We start from the raw sequence: 25,609 nt of genomic DNA on the forward strand, positions 1-25,609 counted from the left end.
TTGCGATCAGTGCCCTTTGACAAGTGCAGGAGGAGGAGGGCGTGTCCTGCCTCACAGGATCGTCCCAGCGTGCCCCTGGCAGATGTTATGCTGCATTTAAGTGCTGTCTGAAATATTAAGATTGTGAGAGCTCAGTATCTAAAGATGTGCTTAACACATATGTGAGACTGTGAACTAAAAATGAAACCTAAAATATGTCATGGAGTAGAGTAACTGCACAATCTAGTCGGCCTATTCCCTGCTTATTAAACGATGAAATGTGTTTTTTTTTTTTAAAACCTACATTCCACATCTATTGTTTTTATATATTTTTTATATTTCATTTTTACATTCATGAGGTCCATTCTCTTAAATTGTGTACTTATGGACAATTGTGAGGTAATTTATCTGGTAGATCCATTATTACATATATTTTAACTTCACCACATTTCAGAAAAAAATGAACAGATACTTTAACTACTTTAAGATTTCATAATCTAAACCTTTGCCAATATATTAATGTATCAGTTGGAATGAACAAATAATGTACAGTTTCAAAATATAACACTGTTCTGCCTAATAATTTTTATACTTTGAGTACATTTTGCTGATAAAGCTCACTCTTACTCTTTTAAATTAACTTAACCCGAGTTTACCGCAGCCACCTGAATGCATCACTTTCACACGGGGTTCACCTATTTATTTAGCAGGGAATAGCGCCTCCAAGCGGACGAAAATGGAGCTGCAGGAGCTTCAAAGAGAGGCTTCTTGTTTTTCAGTGTCCTGACAAAACAAGACAACCATCTGTCCTTACTGAAACCAGGGCAGACCTGACTGCGTTATGAGTGGAGGCGAAGCTGTGGTCGTTACTGGTAAAGAAACAAGAGACTGCTCATGAAAAGCCTCCATGAACTATTTTTAAACCGGCGCTTATTTTTGAGATGCGATTTCTAATCTTCCTTAGGGTTTGGACCTTTCCGACAGTTCTTGGTGAACCCGAGCTGGAAGGCGGCCCAGGTAATGTTTGAGGGAAAAAAAACAAGCAAAAAAAAACAAAAAACAGTGAACAGTGATAGTGTACAGGGCCATCAGAGGCAAGTTTTGGGGCTTGCTTATAAAAGTCCATTGTAATAGATGCAAAATGTCTGAATATTCGAATCATTGTAGGGGCTGAAGTTGGTCGGACTGGGAGAGCGGTTTGATGTTTACATCAAAGAGGTGCCAGTGTCTTATGTTAAGACTGAGCAAATCATCGCTGACATTTGGCGAAGTTTAAACCCAAAGGTAAAATATAGTTTTCAGGTCAAGCCCAGGTTCAGCCATTTTTGAAGTGTTTTCAAAGTATCAAATTATTAACTATGCTTTAGAATATTTTATTATAGTCATTTTTTTAAATTTCCCCAAATATAAGCGTGTATAATGTTTGAAAGAGTAATTCACAGGGAAAAAAATGAATATTGTATTCATTAATTTATTAATTAACTTAATTTGAATGTATTTTGTAAAAAAACAACAACACCATAACCAAACCATAAATATCCACAACCTGTCTATTTCTAAAGTGTAATAGTTGTTAAAACCCCCACATTTCTCCAAAAACTACAGAAGACACCCACAAGCCCATAAATTCTGGAGATTGCAAGAATATCTTTGTGTTTGTGTTTGTCCCAGTTTGCAGTACATCTGGGCATAGCCAGAGGTTCCAGCGTTGTCATTTTGGAGCAAACAGGGAAGAACAGCGGATACAGAGACAAAGATGTGTGCGGTTTCTGTCCTGAAAGTCACTGCTGTGTGGAAGGAGGACCAGAGAAACTCTGCTCAGTCATTAACATGAGGGCTGTTTCCAAACAGTTCAAAGAAGCGGGGATGGATGTCATTTATTCCAGAGATGCTGGCAGGTGGGCATCAGCTTCTGCCGTGTGTAGACAGACACTCAAAACTGAGATCATGCTTTCATTAATCTTTTCAGGTATCTGTGTGACTATGCATATTACTGCTCACTGTATCACGGGCAGGGGAGGGCAGCCCTCATCCACATACCCACATCTGGCAGCCTGGCCTCAGCTGACAGACTGGTACCGCTGCTGCAGACCCTCATTCAGACCATGCTCAACCAGCTTCAGAAACAGCATGAACAGATGATGACAGCTGATTCTTCAAGCCAGCAGTCAACACTGAGGTAGATCTTCTGATAATGGCATTTGACACCACACACACAGAGATACCACATCACTGAATGATAAGAAACCGTATCTTTAGAGGGAATAAAGTAGAAAAAGCAGTCATAGTTCTCATTCATTTATTTATTCAAAATTTCAGAAGAAAAAGAAAATACAAGAAATTCTCAGATACACATTTGGAAGATGGCATGTCAAAAAAATACACCATCTCAGCTATAGGTGTGAAAAACTTTGAGGCCTCAGATACAGAGTTTGAAAGAAGACAGAGTCTAGTGAAGGTTTTTGATTATTTCTTTCCCCAATCAGGTAATGAACACACAGATTTTGTGAAAGTATTATAATAAGATAATAGTAGTAGACCAAGGCCCCCTCAGAAGGTATAGGAATGCAAATCATAAAAAAAGAGGCATGAGTATGATAAACCTCAAACTTATTATTGCAGTTTGAATGCACTGACGCATCCTCCATAAACCTGAGGTTTGCATGAAGAACATTCTGAAGAATTAAAATGATTACGTTGAATGTTTTCTAGTTAGTGACTGTGTATTTACGCTGGAAATCTGGTAATGCAAAAAATAGCAACTAGTGTGAAGCTGTAAACTTAGGCCTATCATTTTTTTTAAAAATTTATTTCTAATCATGTTGTTTACTCTTCACCATGCCTACCCGTAATCTATGCCACATCCCTGTCCTATACATGTCCACGTGTTTGTTTAAATGCTGTAGTTTGCGACAGGTTTGTGATCTAATGGTAACCAGTAATTCAACAGCAATTCACCTCACAACAGGTCAATGTAATGTCTACTACCAGAATTGAAAAGCTGAAATATATAAGAAATATTTTATCATCACATACATCCAAACTGGAAAAAACATAAATGCACAGATATGTTAAGTAATTACATAAGATGTTTGCTTGTCAGTGGTGATTTCTGTACCAATGTAATAGTTCAGCAGCAGTCGCACTGTTTTTCAAACAAAAGATTGTTCACTCTTTGATTGCTATTCTCTTCAATCATGAACAGATAAAATGCTTAAGAAGAACCTAGATTGAGCACCCAGATTTCACATTAGAAGTTACCCAGTGGCCTGATCATAATACCGTTTCTTTATTGCTTTTGGGTATTCGTTTCAACACGGATTTTCGAATTGTTTGGCTCAGAAGCCCTTGCACCGAGACAACGTTCAACACGTAGCCACTGTGAGTAAAAAGTAGAACTGAGGTTTTTACGTGAAGCTCTGAGATGTAAAAGCTCCGTTGCCACCTTTGCACTCGACACCTGTGATGACAGTATAAGATCCACTGAGGTGACAGTTTTTGAACCAGCAGCATAACTGTGAGTAGCAGTACAACAGGCCAGAAAATGTGTGTAGAGTTTAAATTGATCAAAAAGCCTGAAAATGATCGCTAGGAGATTCACCCTGATGATAGTGGAAATGAGCACTCGGGCTAGAAGGTCATAGCATTCAGCAGGTAGACTTGGACAAGGGAGATAATGGTGTTTACATAGCCATAAAGAAGACTTAAAAAAAACCATTAAAATCTAATAATCTTAGTGACAAGAAAAAAGTTCCCTCTGCTGCTTTGACTAAACATTGACTGACAAACTGTTGAAGTTGTTCATTTGGGTCTGAAGGTAGAAACATGTAGGAGGTGGAGTTGCTGCTATCTCTATCAAGGTTTTGTGTAGAAAGTAAAGAAATATCTTTGTTACATTCACAGTAGAGATCCATATTTATAACTGAATGTAGCTTTCTGAGAGTGTGATCTGGATGTTTGGAATAAACTAAAGTTAATGAAGGTGTGGAGTTGTGCTGTAACCTTGCGTCATTACAGGCTGCAGGTGAACAGCAAATACATTTGTATTTATCGGAGGTCAATAAAACATTTCCCTTTTTAAATATTCCTCATGGTAACTGTTTAGACTTCTATATAAATGCAATTTAGATGAGAAAATGAATGTTTCTGGCTGTTGAGGATTTGAGGTTGTGACAATATGTTTGGAGTCAGTGGAGATGGAATGTCTGATGTTGATGCTGCGCCCCGGCCTCTTGTCTTATCACATACTGTGCTGCACCCATTCTACGCCTTATAACACTGTAAACTCCCCAGTCGAATTAGAGTGTGGGCTGACAATTGTGTAATATTTGAATAGATACCCAACAACATTTTCACTTATTGGAGGCAGCAGCACACAGTACTTTCCTTTGTATGCTCAGAGGTATAAATTTACTTTATGTAAACCACTGGGCCAGAAATTGGTGCGCTGAATTTACAGCACTTAAATTCCATCTCCTGTCCTAGGTCGCTTTGTGAGGTTTATCTAGATCCCTGTGGGTTTTATTCAGGTGATGAGGTTTCTATATAGACTAATCAGAAAGAGTGAGATGTACTTGTGTTCCATACGTTTACATATATTTAAAAAGAGTGAGGTAGATATATACTTGAAGGAAAAAAAAAGGTTGTTGTTTTTTTTAAGTCCCCCAGTCATGACACCAAAGAAAATACATACAAAAAAATCCAACTTTATACTTAATCATGGGGCATTTATACAGTGATTTAAACTGATATCACAAAAGGAAAATAAAAAAATAAATAAATAACACTCCTACAGAGAGAGAGAAAAAAAAAAAAGAAACTTCAAAGAGGGAAAAATAATCACCAGGCAATATTTCTAAAAGATGAGGAGAAATTCTTCAAAACACTTTCACTATTCAGCCTCCATTTTAAGACCTTTTCCATTCATGACATTGAAATGTGTTCCCTTCCCTGGACTTTAACCCATCCTTTATTTGGTTTTCAGAAGCTGTGATTATGAAGACAAACAATAAGACCTGTTCTCACTTTCAAGAAGCAACATTAACAGAGGTGACGTCATATTGCGCTTGTTGAAGTAATAAAAAAAAGGAGGGGAGGGTGGGGGTGGGGGGGTGGTTGGTGAGTGATTTTGAATGGTTGAAAGATGGTTGGCATAATTAAGGCAAACAAGACACAACCCAATTAGCCCTATAGATCTGAAAAGAGGCAGGAAATGGATGGGTTAAAATACCAGCTCTAGTATAAAGTAACTATCTTGTAGACTGGAACTAATCCTGACTTCAGAAGGAGGCACCAGGGGGAAACAGGTTCAGTTTGTTGTAGAGGTCAGCGAGGGGCCAGAGGGAAAGAAAGAGGGCACTATCGGACTCAACAAAACATGATGATGGCGCATAGAGGATTGGGGAGGGGGGAGGGGGTTTACAAGGTGAAACAAGTAGAGGACAATCATGAGAATGTGTGGAGAAAGCAAAGCCTTTACTTTGACCTGAGATTGAGTCGCACCTAGAGGGCAATGCTAGGCGCAGTGCGAGACAACAAGTACAAAAAGGGTGCAGAAAGTACACGCTCACACATCGAGCTAAGGTGTCCATTTCAAATAATAATATTAATAATAATATTAATAATAATATTAATGATAATGATAATAATAATATAGACATCCAAAAAACAAATACAGAAGAAATATTTCATAACAATAAAAGGCAATGAACAAAATGTAGTGTTACACAAAAACCTTTTGGGGTAACAGAAAAAAAATGTTTTTATATCTTAATCATCTTATTTTTTGTAGTTTTATTTTCATTTTATTTTTTAAACAGAGTTTGAAGATATAAGAAATGGACTGTAGTGGAGACCATAAAATACCAAACCTGAAGGATTCCTTTATATATAACATCCAAAAGAGAAAGAATAAAATAGCAGCTTTGTTCTGTACAGACATAGAGGCAAACATTTTGAACCGTAAAAAGGTTTAAAAAAGTGACAAAATCAATGATGTGTATAAAAACGATCCTGCAGTCTAAAATACAACTGTAAGACCTTTATATGTGTTTGAAATGTAGAGAAACTAATGACTATTCTAAAAGAGACCTGCTGTGACTTCAGAGTTGTCTCTAGGCTACTAAAATCTTGACCGATCCAACGCCTTCTCATTTTCTGTCTCAGGTCTTAGACTCAGTTTGTATGTTGTGGTGTTTTTGGTGCCATTTCATTTGAATAACAGTTATCACCTTCCTCATGAAATGCACACTTTAAAAAAATGTCAGACAAGGTTTTAATAAATGAAAGTGGAGGCAGAGTCATATCCCTTGATTGTGAAGTTCAGTGTTTTGCAGTGTGGGACTTCTGATGCTTTGATGCTTTTTTTCCTTTCTTTTTTTTCTTTTTTTTTTTTTTTATTAAAACAAAGACAGACGGAGGCTGTGATTCAGAGTTGGCTGACTCAAGTCACATGTGTACTTCCCTCAGATGTTCAAAAGATAAAAGCGATGAAGGGATAAAGTTATTCTTAGATCTGAAGGGATTTGAGTGGTGCAACAGAAAATTTTGGTAAGCCCATCATCAGCAACAGCATGCAGGCTTTTCTAATGTAATTATATGACAATAGGGACAGCAAATGATGATTGTTTTCATTATCAATCAATCTACTAATTATTTTGAATTTGTAATGAAGACTGTCCAAGGTATATTTTCAAATAGCTTGTTTAGTCTGACTGACAGTCAAAAACCCAAGCATAACCAGTTCACTATGACATAGGACAAAAAAAGCAGCAAGTCCTCACATTTGTGGAACTGGAACCAATGAATTTTGGGCATTTATTGTTCTAAAGATGTTGTTGCCATTTTAATTGTATCATAATGCTAATGGTTACTTAATGGTTGTGTCCAGTGAGTGAAAAAACATCAACTTAATTTTTTATTAAAGATGCCTTTGCTTACATTTCAAATCCTGAATGAAATAAACTCAGTCTTGATTTCAGATTGGTGTTTGCAATTCACTTATTTAATGTTGTGTTTCTCTTTGCAAGCCTGTTAGATTTATTTATTCCATCCCCGGTGCAGACGCTGCACACACACACATGCACACACAGACACACACAGCTACTGGAGCAGTTACTGCTAAACACCACCAAACAGTTTTGGTATTATTTCCCAGAGAAGCTTATCTCAACTCTGAATCACAGCCTTTAACAAGAAGGGAGACCTGTATGAAATTGCAGGAAAAGCTCAATTTGGCAACAGTTTGGTAGATACACAATAGGCCCTCCTCTTCCATTTTGACCCACTCCTGACAGGATCTACACCCAAAGAAATATCAACAGGAACATGAAACAATTATCTTAGTCCAAACTTTCTAATTGAGGCATCCTCACATGTCATGAGCCAATCTGCTCATGGAAACAAAGTCATTTAGATGGAAAGTCCTTTTAGAAATGGAGTTTTACCATATTATAGAGAGAGAATCATGTGTTTGTATAAATACACACTCGGATATCCACAACATCCTCTCTGAAATCACCAGGGAAAAAAGTGCTCCTCTGTTGGATTTGCTGGCAGATATGCTAAAAAATGATTTTCTTTATGTTCATGTCTAAATCTTTAAGTCGGGATACGTGCCTGTATTGATTTCCTTCTCGAAGGACTTAGGTAACTGAAATACAGGCTGCACAGGAAGGAGTTCCCCAGTGTCGAGTCTGAGCCACCAAACTCCAAACGCTTTAGCAGGTTTCTCTGTTATTTTTCAGTTTTCAGAGTTTATGTTTGACCTTAAAGGAGTGGAGAGACCATCTACTGGCACACAGTAGAAGAAAGTCATTCCTTACCTCGTCCATCCCTCCTTAAGAGATGGGGGAGAGGTTTGTGTTACCCTGTGTAAGAGGAGGAGGGGCTGGTCTGATATCAGCAGGCCGACGACTGGGGCAGTGGTAACGCCCGTTCGTTCTTTCTGCCCCCATTCATGTGTGCATAGGGTTGCATCTCGTCAAAGTTGGGCCGCAGCACCACCACAGGCCCATTGGCCGAAACATGTCCTGAGTGCTTGTCCAAGGCTTGGCCTGAAGACCCCAAGGCTGAGGCAACCGTGCCTGGGGAGGAGGGAGACATAGGTCCCAGTAATGGAGTATTTGGGCCTTGCATGGGGGATAACTGCTGGGTAGATGGAGGTGGCGTGCCTCCTGTACACCCCGACGAGGGGGCTGCAGCAGCTGAGGGCTGCCTGGTGGATACAGGGTCCAGTGGAATGTTCTCCATGTTTTCTACCTCCATGTCCAACTCCTCTGTGTCTGGCGGCTTGTTCTCCTCACTGTAGAAGAAGCTCATTTCCCTGAAGGGAGGATCCAGTTCATCTTTGATGCTGCTGATGATCTCCAGGAAGGACGGACGCATCTTGGGGTTATACTGCCAGCACATCCTCATCAGCTCAAACCTGCAAGTGACATACAAAAGATAAAAGGGTTAGTAATGTACAGTGAAGTGTTCATTTTGGTGTTTCTTGTAGTAAAGCATTACTCCACAGCCAGTATGGACAGGAGCACTGACAGCAACCGAACCTTGCACCTTCATGCACGTGAGTATTTTAGAAAATGTGACCATGTCGTACTTCAGAGTGGGAGGATTTCCTGTTTCTCACCAGCAGGTGGCAGAATGCATTGCTGTTTAAGCCCAGTTCAGTACTGTGTGGCACTATATATTGATCTTTAAGAACAAACTATGTAGACAGTACATTACTATACCACAGTACTGTTAACTGCAGTAGATTTTTTGATTCATATCCCTGACCATTTGCTTTTTCCTTAGACTTCCTGATTAATTTCATGCCAAGGTTTTAACTATATCTCTTAATATTGTGCAATGATATGTTCCATTAACTGCACATTGGACAAAGTATAAATACATGCAGATGTAGTCTAAACCTGCTGCCAGCTACAATACTTGTAGTTTCATGCATATAAAAAATATATGTATATTTTTTTACAACAGTTAAATTGAGATATCTGAAATGTGGGTATGATTTATTTATTGCTACATGACTACACATACAGTAAGATCAGTAATGTAGCATGTACTTAGCAGCACAGTAAATCATACATAAGGTTACTGTGCCAGGCCAGCAGCCCAGCCTTGGGGAATGTCAAAACAACATCATAAAAGGGAGAATTATTACAGTTTTGTGTGGTGCTACACCACACACCACAACTTCAATTATACACAAACAAGCTAAGAATACTCTCTAAGGCCTGCTGACATAAACACCTCGGTCATCTCTCCTCTACTTTTGCTGTTTTCTCTCTCTTGTTTTCTTTCTCTCCCAGTGGTCTCTTTGCAGTCTACAACAGCCTCTGCAGCTGGGTGCCAGCTCCTCTCCACACAGAGGAATTATGGGTAGAGCTTTCCTGAGCACGTGCCTCGCTTCGTACTCTGAAGCAGCAGGGGGGCCGCTCTGACTTGTTTTTCAGCAGCGCAGCAAGTGTCTTAAATTTGACGTTCAGATGTCCGAACCCAGGCAGCAAAGACCTCCCACGAAAAGACGTGTAATGCTTGGAGCCAGGCCGACGCTCCAGAGTAACCTGTCTGCCTGCTGAAAACTCTTCCCTCGCCATCTGTTGCTGTGCACGAGGCTTGTTGATGCAAATTTAGAAAACAAACACTGCAGTAAATCCTGACTTCTTGTCAGCATCCTGCCAATCATGGCACAAACAGACACATGCTATTGCCATTAAACTAAATTGACTCATATTTGACCTGTCATCAGTGACGTTAGCATCATGTAACAGATCAAAGTGGTACATGAGATGTATACACATGTACTGTCTAAGAACAACTCGCTATGAGCTATAGCTAGTATACAGAAAGCTCCTCAAGGTCAAAGCCCAAGCTGTGTTACACTTTTTGGTACATTTAATAAACTAAATTCTGTTTTAATGTATCAAGTGGTTTGTAAAACTAAAGCTTTAACTTGAACACCAAGATGGCGCCACGGATGGCTGCCTCAGTTCTTCACTCCAATTTTGTTTATTAATGTAGCTTGATGTTTTTGTTAAGCTATATGTCTGTGTCTGTATCCTCCTGGAATTGGGTCTACACTGTCTGTACGGTGAGAGCTAATGTGCGCTGGACTCAAATCCCTTGTTAAGTGTGAACATACTTTTATGTCACATCAATGAATTCTGTGAGTTATAAGCAAATATCTAATATTGATTGAGTTAAAATGTTGCTTTAAAAATGAGGCTTGGAGGCGATCAGGCTTTTTTAAAACAATTTGCACAGACAAAGCCAAAATTTCACCAGCCAAGGAGATGGACAATAAGTCCTTGAAACACTCAGATAAAAATCAAAAACAGACACGCTTTAAGGCCAAGTGTGTGTTCAGAGCAGTCTCCAACCATCTATGATGGACGATAATAAACCTAAACAGGAATGTCTTTCAACAGAACTGCAGAACTTGACACATCCAACGTCCCCATTGTGGTGAAACATTTAAGTACAATAGCATTGTAAGTGATCTTGAAGATTCCACAATAAGTCATCATGTTAAATATGATCAGAGTCTGTGTTTCATTTCGCCCAGCCCTGCGAGAGAGAATGCACTTTTGTCTGAGGGAAACTGTAGACAGAAACATGGGAAATCCAATCACTGATCCACAGCTACCTGACCATGGGAAACACAGTACAAGAAGGAGACTTTCAAAGCTCTCCAAATGTGACTCATCCCTCTGTGTATTATTCAGCCCACTTCCTCTTCTTGTGTCTTTCTATTCAGTCTTTGTATGGACTTCTGGCTTCACTACACTTCAGCAATCTTCTGGAAATCTCCATTAAGTCACCACAGCAGAGGCCACCAGCGACAGTAGCCTGACTTCCCTGTGTGTAGCTCAGATACCAGGAGGCTACCCCACCACCTCTGTAACACAATCCACACACTCCTGTAATCAGGACAAAACAGTCAGGCTGCCATAGAAACCAGAGGTTTGTGTCTGCACAACACTCGGCCCTCTTTTTTTTTTTTTTTTTACTTGCACTCTCTTTCTAAGGTGAGGTCAGCCATGGAGAGTGGGAGGGGAGGGAGCAGAATACCTTCTTATTGAGGTCAGAGAGGGAGAGCACAAATGCATATATGTAGCGCTGCACGCAGACAAGCAGGCCGTGCTGTGCTTTCTCTTCTCTAACAGCCAGGGTGATTCATTAATGAAGTATAAATACATTAATGAATTCATTCTGACACTCTCACTCCCTTTGCTGATGGACAGACACTGTCTCCATACTCATGCCCGTTCTCGGCAGCCGGAATGAGGGGCATCTTTCACACACGGGTCGTGGCATCCCTTCTATGGGCCGAGGCCGACGGGTGAGGAGGCTTCTCAGTGCCAGCTGACCACTGAAGCCATGTTGTCAACGGACCGCATTTAACCTGTGACGTTAATGTCAGGCCTCATCTTGGCTCTACCTTAGCATACACACCACATGATATCCCACGCACTTAGAACCACAACTTAAAATAGACGCAGGCCAACATATTAATGGGGCTGAAGGCGTGTAAGGTGGTGGCAGCAGAGGATAAAACAATGCATCCTTCAGGGGTGTTGTAACCCAAACCTGAAAGGCCTGAAGTTGGCGGTAGGGCACAGTTATTGATCACAGATATAAAGAGACTTACAGCATGTCAGGGCAGTTGTCAGGTTTGTCCAAGAGTCCTCCCTCCATGACGAAGCGCAGCACTTGTTCGTTGGACATGCCCTGGTAAGGCTGTTCTGCTAAGGTGGCGATCTCCCACAGCACGACTCCAAATGACCTACGACGAGAGATGAGATGACAGTTTTATGAAATATATTTACATTTTTGCCTCATCCGATGCTAATTCAATGCTGCTTCCATTGAGTGCAACATCAGAAAAAGTTTTCTCAAAGCTGCTGGGTCAGAATTTAATTAAAAGTACATTGGCTTTTTTTTTTTCTTCTAAATAAATATTTCATTCAAAAAAAGAGCAAACTAATGTTTTTGACTTCTCCTCTCCCGGAACAAATTTACTGCATCCAAGAAAGTGTTGTTGACTTGTGTAGGATCCAACAGAGAATCCTGCAGACAGTCAATTACATATATTGACTTAATTAATGATATCTTGGCCCTCTTCATTAGATTAAATTCAATATAATTAAATCAATAAATTTTACCTGATGGTCTGAGGACCGAAATGTTAATAAAATGACTGGTCAGCCTAATGATTAAGAATGAGAATGTAAGAAAGAAGTGTAAGCTGTGTATCAGTACCACTCAGTTGATCATCATGATTTAATTAATTAAGTATTGACAGTAAACATCGCCTCAGTTTGACCTCAAACTACCTGGCACTGACATAACTATGAAAGTATTCCTGAAAAAAATTCTTAACGTGACTAACAACTTTTGTTTGCTCTTGCTAATCATAATTTCACCACATGAGTTCTGAGTGCACACTCAACAGTCTTATTACAACACTGCATATAACTCACTGAAACTGCCTTGCGCTGACAGACAGAGCCACAGTCGGACAGTTTTTCTTGATCAACAAAATAAAAGTCACCTAATCATGGAGTCCTAGGGAGCCCAGAATGGGTTCATCTTACACTAAACCTCATCTGTGCAACATCAAAGAGAAAGATAATAGCAAGCGAATGTGGAGGTGGGTTTGTGCTGGCACTGCAACCTCTCATTTGAGAACATCTGGAGCAGTTTAAGCCCACTCTTAGGGACTGGCCCATGGGACACTTTGAATTGGGAAACCAAAACCTGCAAGGCAGCTAGTAAACAGTTGTATTTCTCTAGAACAATATCGTTCCTGAGATTTCACAGAAAGCTGGAATAAAAAAGGTGTCAGTAAAAACAGACAGTCTCATTCTATACTGCTCTGTCACAGAGAGGAACTTCCAGAGAACCGCTGGAAGCCAAAAGATTTTGATGGTTTTGTCATGACAGGAAATGCATGTTCAATCTATTAAGTAAAAAATGACTGTGAAGTGATCTGTTGGTTTTTAAAGTTTTGACTCCACAGCATGAACTGTTTGAAAAACTCCACATGCTCGAAGACACACAATATGCAGACATTTCTGGAATACTTTGCAAGCCCCTAGGATTAAGGCAGGTTTATACGTGTTTAATACAGGCTTTATGTGTGTATGTGTGTGTAAGGGAGTGATGTGTTCTCTTACCAGACATCAGACATTGTAGTGAACACGCCATCTTTCAGCGACTCTGGAGACATCCAGCGGACAGGCAGCAAGCCCTTCCCTCCCTTTCGGTAGTAATCCGTCTCATAAATATCTCTGGTCATGCCAAAATCTGAAGAAAAAAATGAAAACAGAGGTTGGGGAAGCCACTGAATATCACTCATTCTGTGTGGGAGAGGAAGCTCCTGAGAGCTCATCCATTCCCCTCACCTCCTCCCTCCCTCCCTCCCTCCGCCCGTCCATCTACATTAAGACTCCACTGCTTCAGGCACTCGCTGAAATCCAAACACTTATTTTTGAGGCCAAGCAGAGTGGGTTCAGCATTGAGCAACCAAGGGAGGCTGAAGGCATCGTATTAACTTGACTTACCTCCAATCTTCACAGTGAAGTCCTCTGCTACCATGCAGTTCCTGGCAGCCAGATCTCTGTGGACAAATTTGTTGGCATTTAGGTATGCCATGCCGTCAGCAATTTCCCCAGCCATCTGGATCATCTTTTTGAGCGGGGGTAGGACCTGGCTGGTGGCATTCTGTGGCAGAGCGAGAGGAGATGAGGTGAGAGGGTAAAGAGCACAATAAAGCACTGTTCTTCATGTCAGGTTTCTCCAGTCTCAGCAGATCAGCACTACAGAATGTGGGATGGATGCTGTGTGTGGAAATGTGCATAAAGGTGTGGAGGAAAGACGGGAAAAAGTGGGACGGGATGTGTGTATGTGTTCACATCAGACCATCACCTATTCCTGTAAGAGACTGTATCTGTCATAGAGCTGCAGAGGGTGTTGGGGGAGGGGTTGGGGGTAGGGGGATAGTGAGGAGAAATCTTCTCACTTCTTTGCGGAGAGAGCGCAGGTGGCTCTTGAGATCACCACGTGTCATCAGCTCCATAATCACCAAGGTTGGCTGTCCCTGCGAGACCACGCCCAGCAGCCGCACCTGCACCAATCACAACACAGCACAGCACAGGTCAGGTGGGATGAGTCAAATACTACAACCTAATTCAAAACAGGCTTTGAGATCAGATTTCCTTACAACAAATTACTACAAAGATTAGTATATAGCATATAAGAATATAGTATGGTGTATAGCCTACTGTATAAAATGAGTGGCTAAAGTAAAGTATTAGAGTTAATCTTCAACTTGCTTTGAAGATTGCAAAAAAACCAAAAAATCAATTCCCTTCTAAATTATTCAAATTGAATTTAATAATTGAGTGTTTGGTTTTTTGGCAGCCAGACTTGATAAAAAGGTTGTAACAGCAGCTTTCCAAAGGGAAAATCTTGAACACATCCATTTAATGTTGTTAATGAGGCTGTGATCATACTGTTTAGAGAAATGTACACAATCTCCAGGAGGCTGCGCCCTGCCTCAGGCTGTAAAGACAACCACAGCGCACTCAGCACTCGTGACCTGCTGACCTCTTTCTCTCTACTTCTGCGCAGATTAATTAGGGAAATAATAATAACTGAAGGCACCGTCTTGTATCTAGGTTTAATATAACAATGGTCTGGTTTATTTTAACCATATTGTGATGACTTGGGCATTTATTGCAGGCTTTTCTTTCTCAGGTGCCGGATGGCGACCATTTTAGGATGTGTCCCTCGTACCACATGGTGACAGTTGAACTCCTTCATGACAGAGGCCTCGTTCAAAAACTCAATGCGCTCCCTCATGCTGGCGGACTCATTGACCGTCTTGATAGCCACTCGCGTCTCAGGTTCGTCCTTGACCACCCCCTTGGCGATACCTTCGTACACCATGCCAAAGGAGCCCTGGCCCAGCTCTCTGTGCATAGTGATCTTCTCCCTGGCCACCTCCCACTCATCTGGGACGTACACTGGCACAAAACAGTGGACAGCAGGTCAACACCACATACCCACACCAGAATATAATAGTGACAATTTGACAAGATAACCGATATTCTTACTCTCAGCAGCACTGAAGTACTCTGGGTTGACAGATGCATAAAGGACTCCGTTTCCCAATCTGTCGCTATTCCTGTTAACACCAACACAGATTGTAAAAATGATATGTATTACCCTATAGGAAGTCTGCTCTTTATCACAGGGCAATGTTAATGAAAACAACACCTATTAACGCTAACATTGCACCGGTTGTTAAGTTTCATGAGCAGAGTGAGGCAGGACAGTATAATTGAGCAACATTGTCTGGCAATGCCGACAGCATGTTCATAAAGATACTCGCCTCTTTTTGTTGACAAAGAAGAGAATCGTGGTGAGGCTGGCGATGAAAAGTGTCACTATGATGGGAATTATGATGACCAAATAGAACGCAACGCCATCGTCTCCTGTCAGACAGAACAGAGAAATAAAGTGATTACTGACTAAAGGAGTCACGTCTTACCTACTATAAATTAGTCAAGGAAAAAAATGTCAGTATACACAATTTAATGTGTGAGAAATGTTGCATTACGTTTGGGTGGAGGCACGTAGAAGGACACGCTCTCCGTCCAGGAGCCGTTCCCTGCCAGAGAAGTGGCGCGCACACGGGCAGAGTAGTTTCCTGAACCCAGGTTGGTCAGCCGAGCTCCTTTGTGCTCACGATATTGCTGGCGCGACACACACTCATGTTTCTCAGGCTGAAAGAAAGCGAACACATTGTGGTCACTGTTTGAAGGGCAGCAAAGAGTCAATGTCAAGTAAGGGGAAGTTTCACAAGTCACTGGTCACTCATGACAGATATTTCTGTCCTGTGAACTGACATTTATGACTCTTAAAGACCCCCTCTGCTCAAAAATGTGTTTTGCTTATTGTTACTTAGATGTTTGATCTTCATTGTGCAGAATGATGTATGTGTAGAGTTCAACACCACGAGGCTGTGTTTACATTCCTCTTCTGAAGGTGGAAGGTTTCTCTCTGCTTATCTTAAATCTGAGTTCATGACAGGTTCATATAAATTGGATTTTGTGATATCACAACTAGTTTGGAGCTAATTCTCGTCCAATATGCAATTCATATGTAAGCGATGTGGAGCTTTCAATCATCCAATGAACATTCAGTGAAGTAGGACACATCTTTTTTCTCACAGTTAAACTTCATCATTTTCCAATATGGGGAAAAAAAACACCCGTAATTTTGAGTATTTTTCATATCAAACACACATCAGTTATTCCAAGTAGTATGTTTGCTGTACAGGTTTTTAAGTGTCTATATTCTTTATACGTCTTAAAACTTGTCTGAGGGGATCTGTAATTATACCCAGCCTGGCTCACCTCATTCCCCAGACGAAACTTGATCTCATACATCAGGATGAGTCCATTGGGCATGATGGGCTCTGGCCAGTGCAGCAGCACACAACCCTCAACCTTGTCACTCCTCTCATAGATCACCTTTCCAGGGATGTCATCTGCTTTGACTAGGAAACACACAGGCATAATATTATTAAAACAATGTGTCTATATTTTCAAAAAAGGTGTCACAGTACACTGTGTCACCTTTCCATCACAGATTGTATCCAGGTCAGTTTCTCACCTGCAGGTTTGGTCCTGGAGAAGACAAATGCTCCAGCGCTGCAGTGCCCCACCTCCTCATTGCAGGCATGGATGTCAATGCGGTAGACTGTAAAGGGCCGCAGGTTGGGGATCTCTAAATATTCTGCTGTGCTCTTGTCTTCCAAGAATGGGTACTCTTTAGTAGGAGGAATGCCATCTGTACTGTTATCCCCGGGGCCAAGGGTGGTGTTCCCCCTACCATCGCCTTCATGAAACAGTGTGTTGTTAGCCACACCAAAAACATCTCTGCGTCGACGGTCGGGAGGTCTGAAATACAAAGTTGATTTAGGTACAGTGAGTGCTATTATGACAATACAAGACAAAAAGCTACACTGGAAATCTTATTGTAACAAATAACTGTAACTTTATAAATCCCAAAAGCATGTTCCACAAAGCTTAAACATCTTGCTGGACCGGATAGAGTGAGTGAGTGTGTGTGCTGTGTGTGTGTGTGTGTGTGTGTGTGTGTGTACACCATGCATCCAGATGCTGAAAACTACTCCCTGTGGAGCTGTGTAGAAGGATGAGGTCAGACAGATCATAGTGAGGTGGACAGACAGAGAAAGAAAAAAAAAAAGATTTTTCCACAGCAAGTAAAAAAAAAAAACCTGAACCAATGCTGCTGTCCAGCTTATCCCAATCAACAATAAAAGAGTATAAATAGCTGAAATATGGCTTTTAGTTTCATGACACCTACATTCTGAACCAACATGATCAATCATAATGACCAGTTTTCAAATGCCAAATGGACGGCACTGTGGCGAATGGACACGTGGTGTCATAGTGCGGATGATTAGCTGTAGAGCCGCCTGGAGCTGGACATCGTCATTACTGAGGACAAGCAGCCGGGGACAGCTGTGACTGTGGCAGCGGCAGAAGCCCAGGGCACCTTGCTCTGACTGAGCCGGAAAATGAAAGCTGTATTGACAGCAGGTGACAACAGGTGATGAACAGTGTGATGAGCTCTTGCAAACTGTGATGAAACTTTAGGAAGTGTTTGGAGCAGCACGAGGACAGCATGAACAGGTGGCTGTGTTTTTATGACTCAGACGAAAGAAAATAAAGCACAGGATTTAAACTGTCTACTGAAAACCAGGGTTGAAACTAACTAACATTAATGATCAATCTGCTGATTTAGTCCTCAACTGCTTGACTCATTGTTTGGTCTGTAAAATTTCAGAAAAAATGAATAATGCCTGTCACAGAGAGAAGCTGCAAATCTTTTTTGCTTGTAAAAAGAGTCCTACACTGGTGCTGATTACTCTTCTGTCACTCAACTAATCCTTTCAGCACCACCAGGACTAATACAGTACTAAACTGAAAGACCTAACTGAGCAAAGCTGAAGTCAAGCATCTTTTGCGTCTGAGCAGACACACACCAACAGGAGGAGTGTACAGACACAGACGGATCCGTGGGAAAGAAGAGTCACACCAACACGCTAACATTCCTCTCTGGCAGTCATAACTGGTGCAGTACAATCCAAAGTCCAGCCCTCAAAAACAGTTACTACTGACAATATATCAAAAACATATGAAAACTGACGGGAAAGTAGAGACACAGATGCACGAGTCGGATTCACACTGACTCGTAAACCTCGAGCTGCCCTGTATTAAAGCAACAGAACAACATGGATAGACCTCACTGAGAGGCCGGATGAAAGAAAACTGGAGGATCTAATTTTTGTACGTAACATAAGAGCGTTAGGTTAAGCAGGGCAGCCCCAACACTGTGAGAAGGCTCCTCAGCTGACTGAGGCATGACCTTATAACCAGTGCGTTACTACAGTTAGCGTCCTGACCTCACCCGCTAAAAAAAGATCTACCTTTACGCAATGCAATCCAGAAAGGAAAGCCGTGTCTACACATCCAGTCTGTGGCTAGTAGGGCAGATTATTAGTGCCTGACCTTAACTGCAGTAACACACAGCAGGCTCACAAAAAGACTGAAAGGGTCTGACAGAAGAAAAGGTAACTCTATGTATTCATCATGAGTTTCAACAGCAGGGGATTACAGTACATAAATTTCCCAGTCAGCTGATAACAGGTTTTTGGGTCGTACCACAAGGTCTCCTTAACAGATACTGGCAGCCATCCTCTTTGTGCAGCCACCCTCCTCTCCTCCCGTAAATTAGTCTGCTGCCCTTACTTTCTGTTTGTATTCTAGCGCTGATGGGGCTCTTCCCTCATTCATTTAAATTCCAGATGGATTCACTGTACATTTCCTGGCAGCTGTCTTGTTCCAGAGAAAAAAAAAAAAAAGAAAAGAAAAAAAAAGGAAATGAGTCTCAGACAAAGAGAGCGTGCAAGGGGAGGAGGAGAGTGGAGTGCCGAGTGGAGAGGGACAGAATGGAAAACATTTCCTCTTCTTTCTGTTTCTGTTTTCTCCCGCCCTCTTTCCCCTCACCCCTGGTCTAAACCCTGAACTTTTGAAAAAACCTCCCAGATTTTCGAGGCCTTTCCCTGGAGTGGTTTGTAATAATGCTGGCTCTGTTACAGTGGAGAGTCTGTGCATACACAGGCTGAGCCATTCGCTGCAGGCTTGGGACCTGCCACCCGCCTGTTTCCTAGACAGCTATACTATAACAAATCAACATAGCCAGAGAGAAAGGAGGGGGAGGAGGAGGAGAAGAGGGGCAGATATGAGTTCAATTACATTACAAAGCTATGTTTTATTATCCTACCTCCAAAGACATATTGATCCAATTCCACAAGAGCATTGGGAAAGCAGAAAGAAGGGCACTGTAACACTGTTTGAATGGATGAACTTTGGAAGCTCAGAGGCATCATTTAAAAATATGGATTATTAAGATACCTGCTGGGTTTTCTTAGTGAGACGCAACAAGTCTATCAAAGGTATCTGTATTTCACTGTGATGTGATCTGGCACCAGTTCACAAACATAGATTGTGTGTGACCGTCTGTATAAGAATCCAGGAGTGCGAGAGAAGAAAGAAGCTGTAGTGTTTGAAACAGTTAAACATCCATAGCCACGAGCAAGTTAAATGATAACACAACACAAATGTCAGTCCCTATTGCGGGGAACAAAAGCCTAAGCAGCTACGAGTGTGCAGCCAAACTAGGCCCTTCAGACTCCTTAATCACATCTCTCTCCTGGGTTTGTTTGTGTTGCCTAAATTGCTGCCTGCTAGGTCCTAACATCCCCCGTGCCATCGTTGCCACAGCAACAGTAAGCCGCAAGAGCGCTAAGAAGGCTTTGGATCCTACTCAGCATGTCTCCTCATCTGCACCGCCCAACAATAGGGCCGAGCCCAGCAGGCCGGCCCAGCCCCTGTCCGGTCCGCCGACGGCCCAATGCTCGGGTCCTGTCAGCTTCACAGAGGAGCCACCTCATTCCTCATTTTGGCAAACAAGTTCAGCTCTTTCATGGCCATCTCCACAAGAATGAAAGGAGGCACAGAGCAGGAGCTGCAAACAGTTTAAGGAGATCACTGTGAGGCTGATATTGCCTTGCCATCTGTGGGTTACTATACCTCGGCAGGAAGATGGCATTGTGAAGGAAGTTCTCGAAAATCTTTAAAAAGACTCGATCACCCTTCCTCCGATTCTCCTCCTCAGGCGTCTTCTGGCAAGCACAGCATGGGCCCTTCTCCCCCCCTGCCAGGTCTGACTTGGTGGGCTTGGTGTTCTCCTCCATGTCTGTGAGCCCTGTTGCTGGGATCCGGATTGGGATCTTCAGCTCTGTTTTAAGAAAAACAGTAGTGTTTAGTGATGGATGGAGCCTGCATTTCCTGCACAGAGTTATGTTTTCATATTAAAAACATAATTTAACATTTTGGGAAATACATTCATTCACTTTCTTGCCAAGAGTAAAATCGATACCACTCTCATGTCTGCAAGTAAGTGTGAAGTGACAGCCAGCAAGCCATTAGCTTAGGTTAGGTCAGCAAAACAGACAACAGCTTCATATTTTACATACAGACACAAGAGCAATGTTAATCTTCTCAACTAACTCGCATCGAGAAAAGCACATAAGCATATTTCCCAAAATGTTCAACTGTTCTTTAAGAGGACAAGGAAACAGCGGGACAGCTCAGACAACGAAAAAAAAGACGCTTATTGTCTTGTAGAATGAGTAATGCAGACCTTTGGAGCAGTAGTTATGTTGGTAGAGCTCCCTGTCCTCAGGCTGCTGCTGCCAGCGCACCAGGTAGTAGGTCAGGTTGCCATTGGGAAAGACTGGAGGTAACCACTTCACCACCAGCTTAGTTGAGGAGTTGGCAAATGCACGGGCGTCTTTAGGCACAGACGGCACTGCAACAAGGCCAGAGTCATGGTAGTTTATATTAAAATGCTTTATGTTAAAATGGTTGATACAGTAATTACTGAAAAGGCTGAATCACTAATAATATAAAAACATTGTTAGGAATAATTAGCAGCTACACTACTGGTATCAACACACTGATGCTCAGACTTACATGATGGACGTGTGCGAATGTAGATTATATCACTCTTTGCGCCACTACTCTGTTTCTCCCCCTCTATGGTGAAGGCCTTCACAAAAATAGCATACTGGGTCCAGGGCTTGAGAAGTTGAAGACTGACTTTTGGGTCATCATTTTTTTCCTGAGAAAACTCCACGTCCACCATGTTCCAGCTGTTTGTGCCGCAGCCATCCTGCCCGTCGAACTCTGTGATATTCTGGAAAGGGCTGGTAAAGACACAAAACATGGCTGCCAATTGACAAAACAGATTTGACTCAAAAATGACAAGTCCAACATTTACAAAAAGGAAGAAGGAGAAAGAGGTACGATTCGTCTTCACAGTCAATAGCCAATGGTTTTGCAACCATACAGTCTTTCATTGATTACCTACATTCAAGGCAGAAATTTGTTTCGCTTTGTACCAGCTCAATAACAAAATGTGATCTCATACAATAAGAACAATAAGGAAATATTTGGCTGGTTGTTTTGCATTAGACAAATTCTTCTATAGGCCATCTGAAATCAAAGTTCCTCCAAGTCAGGAAATTAATCCAAAAGCTAAAAAAATTTGGATCGCCTTTGGAAAGTGACTGGCAGTAAGTTGAAGTGCACCCAGGGCCAGCAGAGGTGACTGGGGTAAAAAAAATTTTAAAAATCCAACACCAGAAGGATATAATCATCTTAGATTCTTTTTTTTTTTTTTTTTTTTTTTTTAAAATAGCTCTGCTCTCCTTGTGTGTACTTGCCTTTCAAGTAACATGTCCTACATAGAATGAACTCTTTATCCATATATATTCATTCTTAATGTCAAGGTAATTTGAAAATGTGACAGAGTGTTACAGAATGAGTTGTTTGTCTTCAGAGTACTCACGACTCTTTGTAGTAGACTATGAAGCTGATAAGGTTTCCTTGCTGCTGGTAGCGCTCCCACGTCAGATTGATCATATGGCTTGATGTGCCGTTATACTTAAACATCAAGGTATGGCTTTCACCTGTTTTGACAGAACAGGACCCTCAATGAGACACACAGTATATACATTTCACGGTAGCTCTTTTAATGCGAATGGCTGCAAGAAAAACAGAATCCCACACAAGTATTGGAATATCTGTCAAAGTTCACGTGACTATACTCACAGCTGGCTCTTTCACCGTTGTTGCGGAAATCACCCTGCTCTGGCTTCATCGTTATTCCCGTCTTATCCCACATGGTGGTGATCTCAGACATGCAGAGTTTGGGGTTCAGGCGAAAGAAGAGACGTCCAGCCCGAATAGTCAGGTTGTGCTGACTCCAGTCCCACAAGTACTGCAAGTTCTGATTGTTGATGGCCGAGAATGAATACATGCTGATAATGGAAGGAGATAAAGAGAAAGTTACAACCATTTCATACGGATCACCAAAAAGTTTATTTTATTGCTACATGTCTCATGGAAGCTTAAGTTGTCAGAAATGTGGTTAAAGGGAGATTTTTTTGCCACCTGGTGGCAGCGTTAAGCACTATCAGAGATGGACATCAGGTTTGTGCCTCTGTCTGTCAATAAGCCTGGGTTTCTACACAGGAGGATATGAAGCAGACGCAGTGTCTTGCTAACACTCTGAGCTCTAGCTCTAGCCCTCCAAGTAATGCAGCAGAACACCTCCAGAGCGAAGGGAATGTCTGCCATCCTCAACAGCATTCCTCTGACTGAAACTTTACCCTGGGAGAAACGACAACAAGAAGAGGAACGGGCTTTCCCATGACCCCTTTGGCCATTACCGAAAAACTTTCCCTCATATCTAAGACTGCTGCTGATATCACAGTGAAGACAGGGCTGATAGACCTGAGACTTTCCATGCAGAGTAGTGGGCACACTCACTTATCCAGCCTGTCTGCATGACCTTATGAACCACTTTTAAAATGATATTGTAATATCTGAAAACAGCATCTCTTGAGTAACTAATAGATTACATCAATTTATGTTAATGTGCACAACCACCATCAACGGCAGGCGCTCATTCAACAAGAAGTCTCTCTGACATGTATGTAACTGCAATGATATGTTGCTGGCAGCCTCCCTGCTAGGCTGAGGTTTGCTCATGTCCTCTCATTCCCTCAGTCACCGCACGCATTCACAGGCAAAATAGCTGCAGACAAACAGCGCAGACAAGCCATACTTGTCGATGAGTTCCTGCCCATTGATGTAACGCAGGCTCTTGAGGAAGGACAGCGAGCCAAGTGCGTGGGAGTGTCGAATCTTCACATAGCCCGTCACTGTCTGGATCAATCCCATGAAGCTCTCCAGCTCAGACGCTATGTTATCTGGGGACAGGAGATAAACACACAAACACACACACACACACACACACACACACACAGCCAACCACACAGAAATACATTACAGCATATGAGAAAAACAGCACATGACAGCCACATTTAAAAACCCACAGGGACCTCTACTGCTACTGCTAGGACACCCAGACTAGCTCTTAATGCAACTATCCAAATGAGCACAAAAGTGTATAAGCTTTTATCATATGTGGAGATTAGCTTATGAGCCACCCTATCAACTGTGCGAATAAATGGCGTTATGGTATAATGTGATAATTGGTTTAGAGTGCAGGAAGCAGATGTAACGTTGATTTTGTAGCCCTCCTGTGCATCCTACACCGCCAGGCTCTTGTACTTTATCTGCCTCAGTAGTCATAATATTTGCAGGACAGCTGAAGGCAACACAGTGCAGTAAAGTTACTATACTGCAGTCAATACAGAATTATTACAGCGTAATATACAGCAGATTGTAGCCGAGTTGAATATTCTGTGTTTAATCTGCTTAGTTGTGGTTGATAGTAGTTTAGCCCACGAGAATTTCTTGGAGTAGAGCAGCGCGGTTTGATAAGCTAATAATACACTGCACAATTTTCGGCATATGTGGTGTTAAAAGCGCTCTGCGTCTGCATAGATGCACTCACTTCCACGGCGAATGTTGATGTCCAGATTGCCCTCGATGACAGTGCAGTCCTTCAGGGACTGAGCAGCGTCCACAGAGTCGATGACAGGGGACGTGCAGACCTTGTCACACGGGCCATTGCAGGCACTGCATAACATACTGTATGCAGCAGAGGGAAGGCGTGAGCAAGAAGAAAGAGACATGGAAAAAACGTTAAGAACTGTCAAAGAATGAATAAAATCTCATGCGAACTTTTCTACCTCACCCTGAAATCATCTGTCCACTCCCCTAGCTCCCAGGCATTCCAAAGGATTCAGGCAAATAAATTCACTGCGTGATACAAGGTCACCTCTCACACGGAGAGTATAATCTTTTATGGGCCCTCATCTGAACTCTGTTTTGTGAGAAAGCAACTCACTGCATTGACCTCAGAGACAAAACAGCAGTGGCATGGCCAAAAAATCTACAGCAGCAGACAGTCTGCATGGAGAGTTTGGGAATTGATGAGACAAAACAGGGAGGAAGGCAGCATACAAAGTTTTCTTTATTCTACGTTAGTGTTAAGCAAAGAAAACATTTGACAATCGAGGCCTCTTCTTAAAACCTTGAACATTATTCTCTGAAATCAATCAGTTCACTCTTTCCATCTAAAGGTGAATCATTAACAATCCAACATGCTCTTAACCTGTAGCACTTCCAGCTTCGAGACCTACTTTAAGAAAGGAACGTGTAAAGGGCCGGGTCAGGTGAAGTTCAGATCAAGGGTAGTTTATGCAAATTCATTCATTATGCACAAGTACACAGTGAACACAAGCTGCTTTTGTGTCTGAATACTGAAACGAAACCTCACATCTATTTACAGAAAATTAAGTCAGGGAATAAACAATACTAGGACCGTTTGTTCCCTCTGTGACAAAGATCAGGTTATAAACACCTACAAATTAAAATACAGCACATTAAAGAATGCTTCAGCCTTAAGAAATCCTACAGACGTAATAATAATTCATTTTAAGGAGCTCTTCCTAATATTTTGTACATTCAGTGTGTCACCTTTAATGACATTTCAAAATCAGACCTAAACCAGAAGTGAAGGGTACATCTTTACCGGTTAGTCTCATTGCGTGTGAAGCCAGAGGGGCAGTCGGGCATACATTCTCCCGCGTGGATGACAAAGTGAGTGTCACCGGGCAGGTGCACTTGAGAGCACAGATCCATGGAGATGCAGCGCCAGCCCTCAAACTTGTAAGTGCCCGGGGGACAGTCTGGAACACAGCGGTCCTCATGGAAATAGTGGAGGCAGGCGGAGCAGGCCATGTCGTTGTTGGGTTCAGTGCAGCTGCCCAGGCACTGGCTGTGGCAACACTCCCCCTTGTCTGTACAGGCAAGCTTGCAGTGTTCTGGGCATACTGGAGGAGACAGAGAAAGATGGGGAAGAGGTCAGTTTTGGTGGACACTATTACAGCAAAATCAAGGTCGATAAAGGTCAAAAGAAGCAAAACTTAAGCTGATGTAGCACAGACTGTGATTTACATGTCTGCATAAATGTAGAGCAGCTTCAG

The 25,609-nt window shown here is 42.0% G+C and overlaps 2 protein-coding genes across 3 annotated transcripts in view; one reads left to right on the plus strand and one right to left on the minus strand.

The window, feature by feature from the left end:
* Window positions 1–700: 700 nt before the first annotated feature.
* On the plus strand, window positions 701–5,066 carry pgpep1l (pyroglutamyl-peptidase I like). Of its 2 annotated transcripts, XM_071500175.1 has the most exons (6): window positions 701–851; window positions 944–996; window positions 1,147–1,263; window positions 1,651–1,877; window positions 1,949–2,158; window positions 4,964–5,066. In XM_071500175.1, exons 1-6 carry the CDS (start codon window positions 821–823, stop codon window positions 4,989–4,991), a joined length of 666 nt encoding a protein of 221 aa, XP_071356276.1. In that variant the 5' UTR covers window positions 701–820; the 3' UTR covers window positions 4,992–5,066. The 2 variants fall into 2 exon arrangements, 1 of the variants encoding a protein (XP_071356276.1); XR_011693874.1 differs by lacking the exons at window positions 1,147–1,263; window positions 4,964–5,066 and having other exon boundaries at window positions 717–996; window positions 1,651–2,091.
* igf1ra (insulin-like growth factor 1a receptor) overlaps window positions 2,262–25,609 on the minus strand; it is a 78,068-nt gene continuing 54,720 nt past the window's right edge. The window contains exons 3-21 of the mRNA XM_071500029.1: window positions 25,156–25,456; window positions 24,073–24,209; window positions 23,278–23,422; window positions 22,260–22,468; window positions 21,997–22,117; window positions 21,120–21,352; window positions 20,788–20,955; window positions 20,175–20,382; window positions 16,666–16,952; window positions 16,407–16,549; window positions 15,608–15,773; window positions 15,380–15,482; window positions 15,102–15,172; window positions 14,782–15,011; window positions 14,006–14,110; window positions 13,548–13,707; window positions 13,161–13,290; window positions 11,633–11,767; window positions 2,262–8,404 (exon numbers count right to left, since the gene is read on the minus strand). Coding sequence (XP_071356130.1) covers window positions 7,879–8,404; window positions 11,633–11,767; window positions 13,161–13,290; window positions 13,548–13,707; window positions 14,006–14,110; window positions 14,782–15,011; window positions 15,102–15,172; window positions 15,380–15,482; window positions 15,608–15,773; window positions 16,407–16,549; window positions 16,666–16,952; window positions 20,175–20,382; window positions 20,788–20,955; window positions 21,120–21,352; window positions 21,997–22,117; window positions 22,260–22,468; window positions 23,278–23,422; window positions 24,073–24,209; window positions 25,156–25,456 — 3,578 coding nt within the window. The 3' untranslated portion in view covers window positions 2,262–7,878. The remainder of the gene's footprint in view (window positions 8,405–11,632; window positions 11,768–13,160; window positions 13,291–13,547; window positions 13,708–14,005; window positions 14,111–14,781; window positions 15,012–15,101; window positions 15,173–15,379; window positions 15,483–15,607; window positions 15,774–16,406; window positions 16,550–16,665; window positions 16,953–20,174; window positions 20,383–20,787; window positions 20,956–21,119; window positions 21,353–21,996; window positions 22,118–22,259; window positions 22,469–23,277; window positions 23,423–24,072; window positions 24,210–25,155; window positions 25,457–25,609) is intronic.

This window comes from Trachinotus anak, unplaced genomic scaffold (assembly GCF_046630095.1).
Source record: "Trachinotus anak isolate AG129_WGS33_773 ecotype Australia unplaced genomic scaffold, CSIRO_AGI_Tana_v1 ptg000002l, whole genome shotgun sequence".
Lineage (NCBI taxonomy): Eukaryota > Metazoa > Chordata > Actinopteri > Carangiformes > Carangidae > Trachinotus > Trachinotus anak.